At 38.7% G+C, this 19,228-nt stretch overlaps 1 protein-coding gene and 1 long non-coding RNA gene across 7 annotated transcripts in view; one reads left to right on the plus strand and one right to left on the minus strand.

Moving 5' to 3' along the window:
• Positions 1-8,586, plus strand: LOC147367576 (uncharacterized). Of its 2 annotated transcripts, none has more exons than XR_015131934.1 (3): positions 1-360; positions 990-1,080; positions 8,317-8,586. It is a non-coding gene; the product is annotated as an uncharacterized LOC147367576 (long non-coding RNA). The 2 variants fall into 2 exon arrangements; XR_015131935.1 differs by having other exon boundaries at positions 118-360; positions 980-1,080.
• The window catches only part of NOL8 (nucleolar protein 8), a 25,726-nt gene continuing 13,167 nt past the window's right edge, over positions 6,670-19,228 (minus strand). For all 5 annotated transcript variants that reach the window (XM_086315590.1, XM_086315589.1, XM_086315588.1 and 2 more), the window contains exons 11-17: positions 17,070-17,208; positions 16,363-16,440; positions 11,122-11,393; positions 9,225-9,351; positions 8,587-8,657; positions 7,769-7,848; positions 6,670-7,118 (exon numbers count right to left, since the gene is read on the minus strand). In XM_086315590.1, the coding sequence (XP_086171716.1) occupies positions 7,068-7,118; positions 7,769-7,848; positions 8,587-8,657; positions 9,225-9,351; positions 11,122-11,393; positions 16,363-16,440; positions 17,070-17,208 (818 nt within the window). In that variant the 3' untranslated portion in view covers positions 6,670-7,067. The remainder of the gene's footprint in view (positions 7,119-7,768; positions 7,849-8,586; positions 8,658-9,224; positions 9,352-11,121; positions 11,394-16,362; positions 16,441-17,069; positions 17,209-19,228) is intronic.

The following is a 19,228-nucleotide window of genomic DNA, read 5'->3' on the forward strand; positions in this document are numbered from 1 at the left end:
ACACAGCGTGAGGCTAAGAGGAAGAGCCCTGGTTTGCTACGGCCAATCAGAGCCCGGCATTTGACACCTATCAACAAGCCGGATGCCGATTGGCAACGTGGGTCCCAATCACGCCCACCGGCCTTTCCTAGGTGTGCACTGGGAAGCTTGCAGTATAGTCCCAGGCGTGACCGCTGTACCTTGCGTTCTTCACGCAGCTAGGGCAATGGTGGAGGACGCGACCGTTTTATAAAACGGAGACTGATTGGGAGAGGCACACAGGAAACATGTTGTGCATCTTGACAGGGCGTTGTTACACAAGATGTTTGCCTTCATCGGTGTTCACCTCACTACACGGAACAGATGTGCATTTCCCCACAGGTAAACCAAATGCAACGCCAGGGCCTCAGTTATGGTGTGGAGCCGTGAGTGCTCATTTTCAAGGCTGCTTTACTAGGCGATATTAAGGAAAGCAAGCCTAGACATTAAGGCAATATTTTTTTTGGTGTAATGGAGACCTGCACCAAAGCACCTTGGAGTCTGCAAATATGCAGAGTCCTGGAGCAAAGACTAGGCTTGCTAAATCTCTGATATGGGTCACAAAAATCTCCCTGTGGAATGTTCTCAGGTCTGTGCAACTCTTTGCGACCCCATGGACTGTAGTCTGCTAGGCTCCTCTGTTCATGGGATTTTTCAGGCAGAAGAATACTGGAATGGGTTACCATTACCTCCTTAAGGGGATCTTTCCTACCCTGGGATGGAACCTGTGTCTCTTGCATCCCTTGCATTGGCAGGCTGATTGTTCACCACTACCGCCACCTGGGAAGCCTATTTTAACACACATTCTGGATAATTATGCTCCTCACTAAAATTCTTGACCTGCCTATCTGAAGAGACCCTCCTATATCGCAGGGAAATACAGAGGCCACAGAACAGTCTGAGAGGAGCTGAAGCATTAGAGGTCAGTGCAGTTCACAAAAACCTTTCCTTTCTCCTTGAGTGCCACACAGAGTTCTCATGAATTGTACTGCAGAAATAATGGTAAACAAACATACAGAGAGATATAACAAGAAAGGAAGAAAATGCCTGACAACCAGCTTTGTAAGTATTGCATGTTAATGTTTCTTGTATTGAAAACAAAATTATTTGCATATTAGTCTGCTTTCTTATGTATTTTGAGTCTCCCCAGCACCCTTTGGTTATGTTGATTAAAAACCAAAGGGAATCCAAAGCCATGCAAAGGACAGTTGATCTCAGGATTGGAGCCTTGACAAATTGAGAGTCCCTCAGTGTATTAACTGCTTAGTATAGCCAATAACATATCCCGGACTTGCTTGTGGGTGTCCAGGAGTCTCCAGTGGAGGCTTGGGTCGGTGGTGGCCTGCTGCAGGGTTGGGGGCACAGAGTGTAGCAGTACATGCTGCTGCTAAGTCACTTCAGTCGTGTCCGACTCTGTGCGATCCCATAGACGGCAGCCCACTAGGCTCCTCTGTCCCTGGGATTCTCCAGGCAAGAACACTGGAATGGGTTGCCATATCCTTCTCCAATGCATGAAAGTGAAAACTGAAAGTGAAGTCGCTCAGTCGTGCCCGACACTTAGCAACCCCTGTGGACTGCAGCCCACCAGGCTCCTCCGTCCATGGGATTTTCCAGGCAAGGGTACTGGAGTGGGTTGCCATACATGCATGGAATCTTTTGAGGGAGGTCATCATTATCTGCATTACCTCCACTAGTTTGGTTTCACATAAATAGTAGGGAGGGAACACAGCTCCACCAGAGAAAACCCAGCTCCTCCATCAACAGAAAATTGGATTAATGATTTACTGAGCATGGCCCAGCCAATCAGAACAAGACCCAGCTTCCCCTTCAGTCAGTCTCTCCCACCCCAAAGCTTCCATAAACCTCGTATCATGTTCCATCAGAGGGCAGAAAGACTCAAAACCACAGTCACAGAAAACTAACCAAATTAATCACATGGACCACAGCCTTGTCTAACTCAATGAAACTATGAGCCGTGCCATGTAGGGCCACCCAAGATGGATGGGTCATGGTGGAGAGTTCTGACAAAATGTGGTCCACTGGAGAAGGAAATGGTAAATCACTTCAGTATTCTTGCCTTGAGAACCTCACGAACAGTATGAAAAGGCAAAAAGATAGGACACTGAAAGATGAACTACCCCATATTTGGTAGGTGCCCAATATGCTTCTGGAGATCAGTGGAGAAATAACTCCAGAAAGAATAAAGAGACAGAGCCAAAGCAAAAACAACACCCAGTTGTGGGTGTGACTGGTGATGGAAGCAAGGTCTGATGCTGTAAAGAACAATATTGCATAGGAACCTGGAATGTTAGCTCCATGAATCAAGGCAAATTGGAAGTGGTCAAACAGGAGATGGCAAGCGTAAACGTCAACATTCAGGAATCAGCGAATTAAAATGGACTGGAATGGGTGAATTTAACTCAGATGACCATTATATCTACTACTGTGGGCAAGAGTCCCTTAGAAGAAATGGAGTAGCCATCATAGTCAACAGCAGTCCTAAATGCAGTACTTGGATACAATCGCAAAACAACAGAATGATCCCTGTTCATTTCCAAGGCAAACCATTCAATATCACAGTAATCCAAGTCTATACCCTGACCAGTAATGCTGAAGAAGCTGAAGTTTAATGGTTCTTTGAAGACCTACAAGACCTTCTAGATCTAACATCAAAAAAAAGATGTCCTTTTCATTATAGGGGACTGGAATGCAAAAGTAGGGAGTCAAGAGATAACCTGGAGTAACAGGCAAATTTGGCCTTGGAGTACAGAATGAAGCAGGACAAAAGCTAATAACGGTTCTGCCAAGAGAATGCACTGGTCATAGCAAACACCATCTTCCAACAACACAAGAGAAGACTCTACACATGGACATAATCAGATGCTCAAAACCAAAATCAGATTGATTATATTCTTTGCAGCCAAAGATGGAGAAGCTCTATACAGTCAGCAAAAACAAGACCGGGAGCTGACTGTGGCTCAGATCATGAACTGCTTATTGCCAAATTCAGACTTACATTGAAAAAAGTAGGAAAAACCACTAGACCATTCAAGTGAGATCTAAAGCAAATCCCTAACAATTATACAGTTGAAGTGAGAGATAGATTTAAGGACTAGATCTTGTAGGCAGAGTGCCTGATGAACTATGGATGGAAGTTCATGACACTGTACAGGAGACAGGGACCAAGACCAACCCCCAAAATAAGAAATGCAAAAAAGCAAAATGGCTTTCTGATAAGATCTTACAAATAGCCGTGAAGAGAAGCAAAAAGCAAAGGAGAAAAGGAAAGATATACCCATTTGAACGTGGAGTTCCAAAGAATAGCAAGGAGAGATAAGAAAGACTTCCTCAGTGATCAGTGCAAAGAAATAGAGGAAAATAATAGAATAGGAAAGACTAAAAATATCTTCAAGACAACTAGAGATAGCAAAGGAACATTTCATGCAAATATGGGCTCAATAAAGTACAGAAATGGTATGGACTTAATGGAAGCAGAAGATATTTAAGAAGAGGTGGCAAGAATAAACAGAACTATACAAAAAAGATCTTCACAACCCAGATAAGCACGATGGTGTGATCATTCACCTAGAGCCAGATATTCTGGAATGTGAACTCAAGTGGGCCTTAGGAAGCATCACTATGAACAAAGCTAGCGGAGGTGATGTAATTCCAATTGCGCTATTTCAAATCCTGAAAGATGATGCTGTGAAAGTGCTGCACTCAATATGCCAGCAAATTTTGAAAACTCAGCAGTGGCCACAGGACTGGAAAAGGTCAGTTTTCATTCCAATTCCTAAGAAAGGCACTGCTAAAGAATTTTCAAACTACCACTCAATTGCACTCATCTCATATGCTAGTAAAGTAATGCTCAAAATTCTCCAAGCCAGGCTTTAACAACATGTGAACTGTGAACTTCCAGATGTGCAAGCTGGATTTAGAAAAGGCAGAGGAAACAGAGATCAAATTGTCAATATCCACTGGATCATTGAAAAAGTAAGGGAGTTCCAGAAAAACGTCTACTTCTGCTTCATTGACTATGCCAAAGCTGTTGACTGTGTGGATCACAACAAACTCTAGAAAATTCTTCAAGAGATGGGAATACCAGACCACCTGACCTGCCTCTTGAGAAATCTGTATGCAGGTCAGGAAGCAACAGTTAGAACCGGACATGGAACAACAGACTGGTTCCAAATAGGAAAAGGAGTACGTCAAGGTTGCATATTGTCACCCTGCTTATTTAACTTCTATGCAGAGCACATCATGAGAAACGCTGGGCTGGAAGAAGCACAAGCTGGAATCAAGATTGCCGGGAGAAATATCAACAACTTCAGATATGCAGATGACACCACCCTTATGGCAGAAAGCAAAGAAGAACTAAAGAGCCTCTTAATGACAGTGAAAGAGGAGAGTGAAAATGTTGGATTAAAGCTCAACATTCAGAAAACAAAGATCATGGCATCCGGTCCCATCACTTCATGGCAAATAGATGGAGAAACAGTGGTAGACTTTTTTGGGGCTCCAAAATCACTGTAGATGGTGACTGCAGCCCTAAGATTAAAAGGTAGTTACTCTTTGGGAGAAAAGTTATGACTAACCTAGACAATAAAGCAGAGACATTACTTTGCCAACAAAGGTCCATCTAGTCAAGTCTATGGTTTTTCCAGTAGTCAAGTATGGACATGAGAGTTGGACTATAAGGAAAGCTGAGCGCCGAATAATTGATGCTTTTGAACTATGGTGTTGGAAAAGACCCTTGGGCTGCAAGGAGATCCAACCAGTCAATCCTAAAGGAAATCAGTCCTGAATAGTCACTGAAAGGACTGATGCTGAAGCTGAAACTCCAGTACTTTGGCCACGTGATGCGAAGAGCTGACTCATTTGAAAAGACCCTGATGCTGGGAAAGGCTGAAGGTGGAGGAGAAGGGGACGACAGAGGATGAGATGGTTGGATGGCATCACTGACTTAATGCACATGAGTTTGAGTAAACTCCGAGAGTTGGTGATGGACAGGGAGGCCTGGCATGCTGCAGTCCATGGGGTTGCAAAGAGTCAGACACAACTGAGCAACTGAACCGAACTGATAGCCAATAAAAGGACAGAAAAAAACTGATAGAATATGTGTAGGGCATTCCTGAGATAGTTTAATTAAGAACATTTAGCTTATTAACTAGAAGTTGGAATGTGTTTTAATTTTCACATTCCTCAAAATGCCATCTTGTTCATTTTATCATCTGTCTGGATAGGCCAGATTAGAGCAGAACAGAGGGTTTCCAGACAGACGTGTCCATGGGGAAAAAAGGTTGGGATTATAGGTCTAATTATTTTAAAATGATGTCTAAATTTAATGTCTAAAACTGAAAAACCAAGAAATCACAGTATAACATGTTAGGTAGAAATTCGGAAATAATGTCAGAAGAAACAAAATTTCTGAAAGTGCATATATCTGGGGAGCACGAATTGGGGATGCACAAGGCTACTTGATGTTACATTTGTCTACTCTGGAGATGGAGGGTATAACAGATTTAAACACGGCCACAGATTCTGAACACTCTTTGCACTGAGACGTGAGCATCTATGTCCCCTCACTTTTGAGTCTCGGTTGGCTCAGTGTCTGTTTTACCCTATAAGATAAAGTGGAAATAACTGAGCCAGTTTCTGGGTTAGGACTGAAGACATCTGCTTCCTGCTCCTAAAATAGGAACAGGAAGAAAATTGATTGCTATGAAACTGAAAGTTATGTTGCTATGCTGTGAGGAAACTAATGGACAGGCACTGAGTGAACAGGCCATTTTAGAAGTGGATCCTTTAGTGCCAGCTGGGCCACTCCCATGACATACATGGAGTAGAGATGAGCAGTCCCCAAAGTCCTGAAAAAGTTGTTTATCTGTGAGCAAAGTGAACGAGTGTTAATAGGATGACTTGTTATGCAGCAATAGGTAAGATGGTACAAATATAGTCAACATCAAGAAAAGGTGGAGTTATTTGTCCTGCTGAGGGGTGGGTGCCATTTTTCATGAAGTCTGAAGCCTTGGAAACAGGAATTCTGAATGACTCTTCAGTTACTTAGCTCCTCAGACTCTGTTTACTGAGCACCCAGTTAAAGCCAGACATAGTTCTAGGTAGTACCGACATAACAGTTAACAAACCAGGTGATATCTCAGCCTTCACAGAGTTTATATTTGATCAAGATGTAAATCAATAAATATGTAATTTCAGATACACCCACTATGGTTCAATGATAATCCCCTGGGACTTTATTATATAAAGCATAATTTTGTACAGAGCCCAGTTTGATAGAGGCTTATCTATAGTGAATCCTAGCCACGTTAATTTAATGAGGTATTAAATCTGTTTCCTTATCTGGACCCAGGGCACTGACTCCTAACTGTGACTATGTCATCTGTCAGGCACTTCAATTTTTCAAAAACTTCTAATCTAACTAGAATTTGGGATTGACGAGTCTGCCTCCATCAATTCCTGGAGGCTGAGGAAAGGAAAACTCTGCATTTAGCATTCTTTTCTGGTCCTCACAGAACTCTCCCATGAAAGTTGGTCTGAAATGTCCTGCATTTCAGTTAGCTTATTCAACAGGACACAAATACAGAACTCAAGGTTAACTTGTATTCAACCTCTTAGAAAAAAACCACAAAATGGAGGTAAGGTATATTTAGTACAATCAGAAATATTTCAAGTATAATTTACATGAAACATAACTTGAAAAATATAAGTGCTCTGATGCATATATTTTAAAACCTCATGTCAGGAAATGTCCATTAGTTATTGAAAATGGAGGGCAAATATATACAAAGTATTTTGAGGGACTATCTTATGCTTCATTAAAACAAATGTTCCGGTTGTTTGAAGTAATTTGGTAAGAACAAATAGGAAATGTACAGAAAAAGAAAGCAATCAGAATGATATCCACCAGATAAGATTTAGAATATTCCTTCACTCTGAATTCTTTGCCATCTAAACTCATTTTCTAGATCACTCCAATATCCATGGTAAGACTTCTTTACATTCAGTATCAAAACTAATGATGACATTTATTATTTTAGCTTCAATCTCCTTTTGGCATCTTTATGTTTCTTCCGACAGTCCTAGAAAAACATAAAATCAAAAGCCCTCGTTAGGTGTGGCATGGCAGGTTCATAAATAAGACAGAGTGTGCATATTGTTATTTTGAGAGTAGACTCTTCAGTCAAAGTCTCCAATAATTCCCTCATGTTATTTATATTCTTTCTTATACTTCCTCCATTTTCCAATAAGTTATTGGAAATTCATGAAGCCATTAAATTAAAAAGAAAGTCTTTGTTAAAAATAAAATAACTTTCACAGTGTTCAGTAACTACATAAAGTAAAATTTAGATTATTCAGTGACTGGGTCGTAGAAATCATTTTGGAAGTGCTCACATGTATGTGGAATGTTCAGACTTTTGGCTTTAAGTGCTTACAATGGAAACTGTAATTCAGTCTTTCAAAAATTTCATCATTTCCTGTTACTTAATAAGCATGATGAGAACTCAGATCAGTCACTCAATGGAGCCACTCTTTAGTCTCCTTTCTGCACATGGGTGGATTGAGTTAAACAATTAAAACTTCCCTTCCAGCACTATTAATTGTGAGCATTTAAATCATGTTTTCAGTTATCTCAAGTTTCATGCCTTCCTATATTCCTACACCAGGAAAATATTAACACAAAGGTAACATCATATCTATTTCAGGAGACAATTAACATGGCGATACTCACCATTCGCAAATTGTTTGTTCTGATCTCCCAAGAATTCCTGCTAATATTACTTCCCACTCCTCTCCAAAATAAGTCAGAACCTAGAAGGAAAAACAAAGAAAGGCAAGGCAGCACAGTAATATTAAAACAGACAATATTTTAGTGCTGGCATTATCAAGGTCTTCAAGTTAACATGATTCCCCACCCGCAGTTTATGCTAATTTTCAAAAATATTTTATTCTTTTAGAAAATGAAAATGTAGAATTGCTAGGATTTTTACTGTTTATAAACCATTTACTGTGATGTAACTTAGTTTCTGTTTGTGTTAGGCTTCAGATATGAGTTCAACAGCCTCAGCATTTTCATGTGAACTTTTTTTTCTATTTTTGTTTTACTGAAGTATAGTTAATTCACAATGTTGTGTTAGTTTCAAGTATACAGCAAAGTGATTCAGTTACACACATACATTCTTTTCAGGTTCTCTCCCATTACAGTTTATTACAAGATATTGAGTATACTTCATGTGAACTTTTTAGGGTACTAAAAACTTGCGAATTTTGTATTTCTAGCATCTCAGCAAGCCCCTGGAACAAGACAAGCCCTTGCTGAGGATAGCGAGTAAGCTGAGGTGATGAATGGGAGCTTTCAGTTTTCCAGAGCTTTATAAGTCAACAAGCTTCTGTCTAACAAGAGGGGGCTAAAGCATATCACACTGCAAAGAATCAGAATTTTTCCCAATCAGTTCTTACTTGGATGCATGTTAGTATTAATATATCAGAATACACTATGTATAAATAGAGATGTACTATATATGCCATTTAATAAAAAAACTGACTTACCATGAAGTCTCTCATCATTCTTAGAGAAAAAGAAAAATCTAGTAGTCTCTTTCTCAGGTAATGGTACTTCTCTGAAGTGAGAAAGACAGAATTGGCCACTTAATTTCAACATTTAAGAAATGTTCACATTGTAAATATAAATGAACTATGCCTTAAATATCTGTGCTTTGTGTCTTGCTCATTTTTGCCCTGAGTCAAAGTAATACCACCCTTTCTCTATTCAACATTCTTCGCTTCTACCTGTAACTTTGGTAACAAAGATTTAAGTACAAGCTCTATCTTCCCCATGCTGATTGTTAAAACTCTCACCCAACCACTGCTACCCATTTTGCCAGTGTTTCCTATGAGGTAGCAGCCAACTAGATGAAGCATCCTCTTCCAGACCAGGGACTTCAGTGGCAGGCTTTCTTCCCTACGTGCAGCATATCCCCCACCCAGTGCTATCCAAATCTCAAGGAAAAGAAACACGCTCCCAATGACAAAAAGACTACAGAACTCTCTAAAGGAGCAAAAAAAAAAAAAAAAAGAAAACTGTCTTGAAAAGCTAAACTTAAGATACTTCTATAATATCTCTAAAGCATGTCCAACTCAGATTTTATAAATTATGAAATATATCTGGACAGAAGCACATTACTTACTGAGGGCTCTGCTTTTTGTCATCTGTTTCTTCAGTAACATCTTCCTCTTCTGAACTGCTGTCTTGGAAACGAGGGTCTCCCTGCCAGGCGACCTTCCCAGGTTTTACTGCTTCAACTCTATAGGTCTCTATGTCATCAAGACAATGAAAGATGACACAACTGTGACCTAAAGCCCAAGTATTTATGGACACATTCACTTGTTTACTTTCACCATGCATACATATTTCTACATTTTGAATATCATAATCATTAATTCAAAATGTGTAGTAGTATCTTTTTGATTTTCAAATATTGAGAGAAACTTTTATTTTTTGGCATTGCTACAGTGATCTCATAAGGAATACAGTAATACTCTCAAAAGATATAAAAGCTGAAGGTTTATAAATGAGCAACACAATTTACAAGAAAGATCAAAATAAGTGTGACACCTGTGCTAGCATTGAGCAGTCTAACGATGCAGTGAAACCCATTTGCCTTCCTGCTTATTCATAAAGGAGAAAAGGAACATATCTTTACGTTTTCAATTTCCCAAATTTCCTTCTAAAACTGCTGAAAAAGCTGCTGCTAAAAGCTGTGGATGATCACCTCACAAGTCCTCATAATTGCCAAAGCACATAAAACACATCTCCCAGGTTGCTTGGGTGTCTTAGCAATCATTTCAAGGCCAATTTCTCACACTTGGCTCTCAAAGTTAGAAAAATTAAAACATCTATATCATACCAACTCTGTTCAACAGTTTAGGACTGACCTTGGTACTCAAATGGACAGCATAGGCAAGAGAATGAAATAAGCAGAGCAATGATATATTGTATCTTATTTAGGACAATTTTGGAAAAACTACTTGATTGTTGTACCTCCTTTTGTAGCACCACAAAGCTGGAATCTAATACCTATCTGCTAAACACAAGGATGCTATTTTAACTGCTGATCTTTCAAGTAGAACTTATTGTTAGGTGTATTCTGTATAGGTGTACCTTGCTTTTACAGTGAACTTTCAGAAAAACTACACTTACATCTTAAGGTGAGAAGCAACTTCCTAAGGAATATTTGTTTCAAACTTTTAGACAGGTAGGACTTCAGAGGTAAACCTCCTGAAGTAGAATGGAAAATTGTATATACCAGTGCTATACTTTTCTCTGCTGCTAAGTCACTTCAATCGTGTCCAACTCTGTGCAACCCCTAGATGGCAGCCCACCAGGCTTCTCCATCCCTGGGATTCTCCAGGCAAGAACACTGGAGTGGGTTGCCATTTCCTTCTCCAACACATGAAAGTGAAAAGTGAAAGTGAAGTCGCTCAGTCGTGTTCGACTCTTAGCAACCCCATGGACTGCAGCCCACCAGGCTCCTCTGTCCATGGGATTTTCCAGGCAAGAGTACTGGAGTGGGGTGCCATTGTCTTCGATACTTTTCTCTAGGTTCTGGCAAATCTCCAAGGATAAAGTTTGAAACAGCTGGTATATTGATGACACAGCATATTTGTTTAGAGCCAGGGTTACATATTTCTTCTCCTAACAAATAACACTGGCTTTCCTTAAGTTATGGCTTCTCCAACTGCATCAAAGACGTAAAGCTATTTAAATATATGACTTCTTAAACATATTTAAATATATGACTATTTCTACTCAACAGAAGAAGGAATGTTGCATATTTCTCTGGCTTGCCTTCATATGGCAGCTATCTATAAGTTTGCTTCCAAATTCAAGAACAATTTCTTACTGTGTTGAACACAGCTCTAGGCACGTTACATTTATGGTTATGTAATGCTGACTGAAATACTGTTTATCTAGATAAAGAAGAGAATATTGCCTTCAGCTAATGTTAAATCATCATACTTACAGTAGACTCAATTAAATTCAAACTGCATGAAATGAAAAAGTAAAAACAAACAAAAATATACCTTCTTTTTCATCTTTGGCATCAGACTCAAAAAAGGAAAATGTGAATCCGCCGGTTTGCTCACTGCGAGTCATCAGAGCTGGAGTGTCCTGGACTACCTCAGCTTTCTCTCCATCAGAGTCCTCATTCCAAGGTGTGTTATCTTCCTTTTCACTAGTATCTTTTACACTTTGGAATATTTGTTTCAAATCCGTAGCAATGTTATAATACATTTCTTTAGACACCTCAGGTAGTTTCTCAGCTTCCTCCCTTTTCTTCTTTCGTTTTGCTTTACTGCATTGACATATATAAAGATCACAAAAAAGTCAATGTTTGGAAAAATTCCAGAAATCAGGAAATAAAAATACCTTGGATAACATTAGTCCCATTGTTTCAACCACCAAGAGGATCCACATATACAACTCATAAGGACAGAATCTTAACCAAAAAGCTTTTAATAGCCAAAATTATTTCAAACAGCTCCAAGTATTAAACATGAATCATATTGTCCTCTCTTTTATCCTCTGAACTACACTTCAGAAATTACACCTAAGATATCAGCTATGAGTAAGACAATTACTTAACTGCAATGGCCCTCAGTATCCTCATTTACAAAATGAACCAGGTTAAACCACATGACTTTTAAGACTCTATCAAATTGTAAAATGGTGAGTTTTATGATACTGGCATTAAAGGTTTTAGTCATAATTCTGTTGTAGAAATGCATTATAAGTATGTCTGGGATGAAATTTTTCTGTTTCCATCAAACCTGCTCTATATTTAGGAATATGTTTTTGTTTTTGGTTTTAACCAGAGTTACACAGTAGTTTCCAATACTGAGTTTTTAGATAGTAAGAGATTCCTCTTCCAACAACACAAGAGAAGACTCTACACATGGACATCACCAGATGGTCAACACCAAAATCAGATTGATTATATTCTTTGCAGCCAAAAATGGAGAAGCTCTATACAGTCAGCAAAAACAAGACCGGGAGCTGACTGTGGCTCAGATCATGAACTCCTTATTGCCAAATTCAGACTTAAATTGAAGAAAGTACAGAAAACCACGAAGCCATTCAGGTATGATCTAAATCAAGTCTGTTATGATTATACAGTGGAAGTGAGAAATAGATTTAAGGGACTAGATCTGATAGACAGAGTGCCTGATGAACTATGGATGGAGGTTCGTGACATTGTACAGGAGATAGGGATCAAGACCATCCCTATGGAAAAGAAATGCAAAAAAGCAAAATGGCTGTCTGGGGAGGCCTTACAAATAGCTGTGAAAAGAAGAGAAGTGAAAAGCAAAGGAGAAAAGGAAAGATACAAGCATCTGAATGCAGAGTTCCAAAGAATAGCAAGGAGAGATAAGAAAGACTTCCTCAGCAATCAATGCAAAGAAATAGAGGAAAACAACAGAATGGGAAAGACTAGAGATCTCTTCAAGAAAATTAGAGATACCAAGGGAACATTTCATGCAAAGATGGGCTCGATAAAGGACAGAAATGGTATGGACCTAACAGAAGCAGAAGAGGTGCAAGAATACACAGAAGAATTGTACAAAAAAGATCTTCACGACCAAGATAATCACGATGGTGTGATCACTCACCTAGAGCCAGACATCCTGGAATGTGAAGTCAAGTGGGCCTTAGGAAGCATCAGTATGAATAAAGCTAGTGGAGGTGATGGAATTCCAGTTGAGCTATTTCAAATCCTGGAAGGTGATGCTGTGAAAGTGCTGCACTCAATATGCCAGCAAATTTTGAAAACTCAGCAGTGGCCACAGGACTGGAAAAGGTCAGTTTTCATTCCAATTCCAAAGAAAGGCAATGCCAAAGAATGCTCAAACTACCACTCAGTTGCACTCATCTCACACGCTAGTAAAGTAATGCTCTAAATTCTCCAAGCCAGGCTTCAGCAATACGTGAACTGTGAACTTCCAGATGTTGAAGCTGGATTTAGAAAAGGCAGAGGAACCAGAGATCAAATTGCCAACATCTGCTGGATCATGGAAAAAGGAAGAGAGTTCCAGAAAAACATCTATTTCTACTTTACTGACTATGCCAAAGCCTTTGACTGTGTGGATCACAATAAACTGTGGAAAATTCTGAAAGAGATGGGAATACCAGACCACCTGATCTGCCTCTTGAGAAATCTGTATGCAGGTCAGGAAGCAACAGTTAGAACTGGACATGGAACAACAGACTGGTTCCAAATAGGAAAAGGAGTATGTCAAAGCTGTATATTGTCACCCTGCTTATTTAACTTATATGCAGAGTATATCATGAGAAATGCTGGGCTGGAAGAAGCACAAGCTGGAATCAAGATTGCCGGGAGAAATATCAATAACCTCAGATATGCAGATGACACCATCCTTATGGCGAAAGTGAAGAGGAACTAAAAAGCCTCTTGATGAAAGTGAAAGAGGAGAGTGAAAAAGTTGGCTTAAAGCTCAACATTCAGAAAATGAAGATCATGGCATCTGGTCCCATCACGTCATGGGAAATAAATGGGGAAACAGTGGAAACAGTGTCAGACTTTATTCTTTTGGGTTCTAAAATCACTGCAGATGGTGATTGCAGCTATGAAATTAAAAGACGCTTACTCCTTGGAAGGAAAGTTATGACCAACCTAGATAGCATATTCAAAAGCAGAGACATTACTTTGTCAACAAAGTTCCGTCTAGTCGAGGCTATGGTTTTTCCAGTGGTCATGTATGGATGTGAGAGTTGGACTGTGAAGAAGGCTGAGCGCTGAAGAATTGATGCTTTTGAACTGTGGTGTTGGAGAAGACTCTTGAGAGTCCCTTGGATTGCAAGGACATCCAACCAGTCCATCCTTAAGGAGATTAGTCCTGGGTGTTCTTTGGAAGGACTGATGCTAAAGCTGAGACTCTAATACTTTGGCCACCTCATGGGAAGAGTTGACTCATTGGAAAAGACTCTGATGCTGGGAGGGATTGGGGGCAGGAGGAGAAGGGGACGACAGAGCATGAGATGGTTGGACAGCATCACCGACTCAATGGACGTGAGTTTGGGTAAACTCCAGGAGTTGGTGATGGACATGGAGGCCTGGCATGCTGCAAGTTATGAGGTCGCAAAGAGTCGGACACGACTGAGCAACTGAACTGAACATCCTTTTTTTCTATTAGAGTCTATTTTATTTATTAGGCCAAATATTCTGTTTTACCTAAAATAATAATGTCCTAAATGATCATCTTACTGGTGGAGACTATCTTATACAGAGAAACTTTTAATACTTCATTAAATAAACCATAGGCTATAAGTCAAATATGCCTCCTACGAAACTGAGCTTCATGATCAATGAAACACAAGGTAGTGGTTTTTTTTTTTTTTTTTTTAAGGTAGTGGTTTTAAAGGTGGTCCAAATGTCCTCTGATACTTCAAGAAGTGGAAGTTAATTCCTCCACCCCTTTCAGTGTGGGCTGTTCTTAATGACCTCTTCTAAGGAACAGAATAAGGCAGATGTGGTTGGGTTCAACTACTGAAACTAGGGCTATAGAGTGCACTGTGGCTTTCTCCTTGCTCTCTCCCCTTTCCTAATCACCGGCTTTGGGAGAAATCAGATACCATGTTCTGAGGCCACCCAAACACCCAAAAGGAGAGGTCAGCAAAGCAAGGAACTGAGGCCCCTGCCAGCAGTCAAGTGTGTGAACCATCTTGCAAGCAGATTGCAAACTTTCAGAGACTATAGTCCCAGGTGACATCTTGACTACAACCTCTTGAGAGCCCAAACCAGCACTACCTGGTGAAGTGCTCCCAAATTCCTGACCCACAGAAATTGGGACCTAATAAATTTTTAGTTTCAAGCTCTTCGTTTTGGGGGCCATTTTTTACATAGCAATATCTAACTGATACATATTTTGGTACCTAGAAGTGGGGTACTGCTATAAAAGCCCAAAATGTAGGAATGACTTCATAGCCCACACAATGAGCAGAAGTTGGAAGGTCAGCGAGGAGGGTGTTAGCAAAAGCATGAAAACTCCCTGAAGAAACGGTTAGTAGAAACTACATGCCAATTGAGGCTTCAGGTAAGGCCTTGCAGAAAAGTGAAGTAAACGCTATTGGAAAATGGGGGAAAGGAGATCATTGTTATATAGTGGCAGGAGGCTTAGCAACACTGTCGCCTTTATTAACTGGTAAGTAGAAAATGCACCTAACGAATGGGTGATCTAGCAATGGAGATGTCTAGGAAGGTGTTGAAGGCATTTTCTGATTTCTTCTTGCTGCTTACAGTAACATATAAGCAGAGATAGTGAAACTAAAGAAAGAAGTCTTTTTTAATAAGGCACTAGGACCTCATGACTTTGAAGACTCCTGTTCTCTAGAAGGCAAGTAACATAAAATTTAGGAAATATCTTCTAACCAAGAACAAATCTATTTTTTCAGGAAAATATAGTGTAAAGCAGGTTTTGGCAAAGTAAACCCATGGATGAGATCCAAGCCACTGCTTATTTATGTACAGATTGCAAGTTAAGAATAATTTTTGTAGTTTGAAGTGACTGGTAAAAACTATATAAAAAGATGGCTTCATAATATGTACAAATTGCATGAAATGCAAATTTCAGTGTCCTACTAATAGTTTCATTAGAATACAGCCTACCTTATTCATTTTATGTATTATGTATGGCTCTGTTTCTGTTATAAGGACAGAGAAGAGTCACTGCAAGAGACACCATCTGGCCTGCAAAGCCTAATACATTTACTATTGTACTCTGAAGAGAAAAATTTGTACACCAGGCTAATTATTAATATAAAGCAAAATCCTTTGTTGAGAGCCTAGATATAGCTCAGAAACTCCAACTGTTCAAACAAGAGGGCTTCTTATGAGTTTAAAGGTATTATTTCTCAGCAGTCCCGGCAGAACACCATGGTGGAAAAAAAGTTTATCTTACACTGAATTTTGGCTTTTGTCTAATGAAGTGAACCCCAGAAAGATTCACAGGAGACCCAAATACTTTAAGACAATTAAAGGAACAAAAACACCACTAGATTTGATGGGTAGGTACAGAGACATTCCACAATGAGGAGGCTTGCATGGTCTGAATGTGATTCTTTTTAAAAGAATCTTTTAATTTTGTAATAATTTTAGATTTACAGAAAAACTAGAAACAGATTTACAGAAAAACTAGGAATAACTTTCACCTAGTTTCCCCTCATAGTAGCATCTTACACAGATATGAAACAATTGCCAAATCTAGAAGATTAACACAGGTACCTTACTAGTAACTGTAGCAGTTTACCTTTCTTTTGGTTTATCATCCTGCTTTCTTTCATAAGTTGCATGGTCATCCCTTGTTGGATCATAATGTATGATGTCCCTATTTAAAAAAGGAGAGTGATAAGTTTGAAGGGACAAATCAGAGTATAAATCCAAAAAACTAATAGCAAAACATAATGCAAAACCAGGACAATTCCACTTTTGAGCAAGACAAAGGCATAAATATCAAATAAGTGTAGCAGGAGCTCCTTAGAAGCAATTATATTTTAAATTACCCAGTTCTGAGAGGATCTTTGAAAATTTTTTAAATATTATTTTAAAACAGGAAAATATATATAGATAAAATGATATACTATTGGGATTTGTATAAAATATTTCAGTGGTGACAGTAGTGGGGAGTGAGTAAAAGTATAGAAGAGAAAACTGGTCACATGTTAGTGATTGGAGAAGTTGGGTGATGTACACAGGGGTTTCATTACACTAGTCTTCCTAAATTATATATTTTCTATAATAAACTGTTAACATTTATTAATATTTAAACAGTTGTCCATTTTTTCAGTAGTAATAAATACAGAAAAAATTTTAGATTAGTTTCTTGAAGTGAATCACTAGGTAAGTATAATATTAAGAGTATGATACATATTGTTAACTGATCTCCCCAAGAAGTTGAAAATGGCCTAATTTTGTGGCAAAGGAAGAGAGAAGAGTGAGATGAAACATAAGACATACTTAAATTTCTTAGCAGCTACTGATCCTTTGCTTGTAGAATTGCTTAAGCTGATCTGCAAAACACTCTGCACAACATTCAGGGCTTTCAATTTTTCTGCAGCAAGCTCTTCCTCCTCAGGAGTTTTCTTTTCATTTATTTCTTTGAGGGAAGAGGATAATTAGTAATCTTTTGGCAAACCTAACTTGAGAAATCTCAATAATCAAATACTTATCAAGCACTTAAACATGTGCAAAGCACATTAAGACAGGAAGAACAAAAGTTAAACCTTGTTTTGCTAACCTCTCTGTCCCTAAGCCCCTGATGTCACAGTGAATCCAGAAATTGCATGATCAGCAAACAAAATTCCCATTTCTACTTATAAAAATGAAATACAAAATTAATGGCTTTCAGTGGCAAGTCTAAGTTTTTAAGGTAAAGATTGACAAATGTAATAGAGCAAGATAGTAATTAAAAACCTAAAGTGAATAAAGATTCTTTGATTTTTGGCAACAATCTAGAAATTAATCTAAATTACATGTAAATCTAAAAGTGAAAGACAGAAAGGTGGTAATTGTACTGACTATTAACATGATATGTTAGCAGTTACTTTAGCTTTTAAACTCAGTAATAAATATCACAGGAATAGAGCCTACCCACAGGGCATTGTGGAATCCTATAAGCTGGCTTTCTTATTTACTAAAAACAGACAAACATCAGGGAACAAAGTTAAACATTTAACAGCCAGTTTGGATTATAAGAGAAAACATAAAAGAAGTCTGAGCCTTAAAGACCTTTTCAAATTACTGTAGAATATAAACAACTAAATAACAGAAATTAATAGAATAAAACACTGATTTGCATAAGTTTTCTATAGAGATGGCCCAAAAGTGTCTAAGGGTTCAAAAAAGGTAGGGATTATGTTCAGTTGGATTAAGAAATGTTTTACAAACCAGGTACAGTCTAAGGTAGGAAAGACAAAGTAGTTCCCTGAGGAAGGAAGAGAGCACGCTAGGAAACAAAATGAACACGTAACTGAAATAAGAAACTGCAAAGAGTTTACATTGCATTAGGCTAAACCACATGAAACTGCTCACATTCAATGATTTCTGACTTCAAAAAGTGGCAATTTTAATTTTATCCTAATATTGCCAATTAGGAAGTAGAACAGAATGTTAGAAAGGGCTCAGTGTATTGGCAGGCTGCTTATCTGCAGGACGGTCTTTGTGCAACACACAAAAAGCTCAGTCTCAAACGTTCCCAAGGAACCTCTGATACAGGCTCTTCCTAAGGTTCTGTAAGATCCTCTGGCTTTAGCCTTTTTTTATACATGAATATTTTCCAAATGTAGGTAATCTTTGCTCATGACTATTCTGCTGAGCTCCCAATTATTCTTTCCTCAATGCCTGGTGGATATTTCTCACAGGTGTATCTAAAGTTGAAAAGCAGAACAGCCAGGAGCAAAGATGACCCAGATTTGGAAAATATTCATGTAAAAATGAAGGCTAAAGCCACATGGACTATAGAACCTTGGGAAGAGCCTATATCTCAAAGCAAAGGGAAAATTTAAGAACCAAGAATTATGAAGAAAACAAGGAAGTTATAGTGCAATAGAAGCAAAGGGAAGAGAACATTTCAAGGATGATGATCAACAGTAACAAATGCTATAAGCAGGTTGAAGGATGAAGCTTGAGAAGACGCCACTGCATCTGGTAAACCAGTTATTCACAGCTTTGAGGGAACGCACGCTAAAGAGTTGTAAATATGAGACAGACAAAAGTGGCAGGAGTTAGAAAGCAACATCTATAGCTTCTTGACTAATCCCAAGGTTCTATCCATTCCTATGTTATCAACATGGAATTCTGAGTGAAAAGTTCTGAAACAATAAGTTGGTATGGATCCTGGAGAATTTACTCTCGGAATACTTGTTTTCAGAAATGTATAATATACAGAATAATCACTTCAAAGAATTGAAAGTATCATATCCAGAGATTGTACTTTCAATAAAATCAACTGCTTCTAAATTAGATGAAATTTATTTTTTCATTTCAGGCTTAGAACTGAAAAAAAAAAAAAAAAGGAATGGCAACTTAAAAACTGGCAGGGTTGAAGAATGGCTTTTTGAACCTATGAGACCGAATTATGTCTGCAGAAAGAGCGAAGAGATAGAAGAAAGTTAAGT

Source organism: Bos grunniens, chromosome 8 (genome assembly GCF_055505025.1).
Source record: "Bos grunniens cultivar Pamir isolate PY7600 chromosome 8, Bosgru_T2T1.0, whole genome shotgun sequence".
Classification (NCBI taxonomy): domain Eukaryota; kingdom Metazoa; phylum Chordata; class Mammalia; order Artiodactyla; family Bovidae; genus Bos; species Bos grunniens.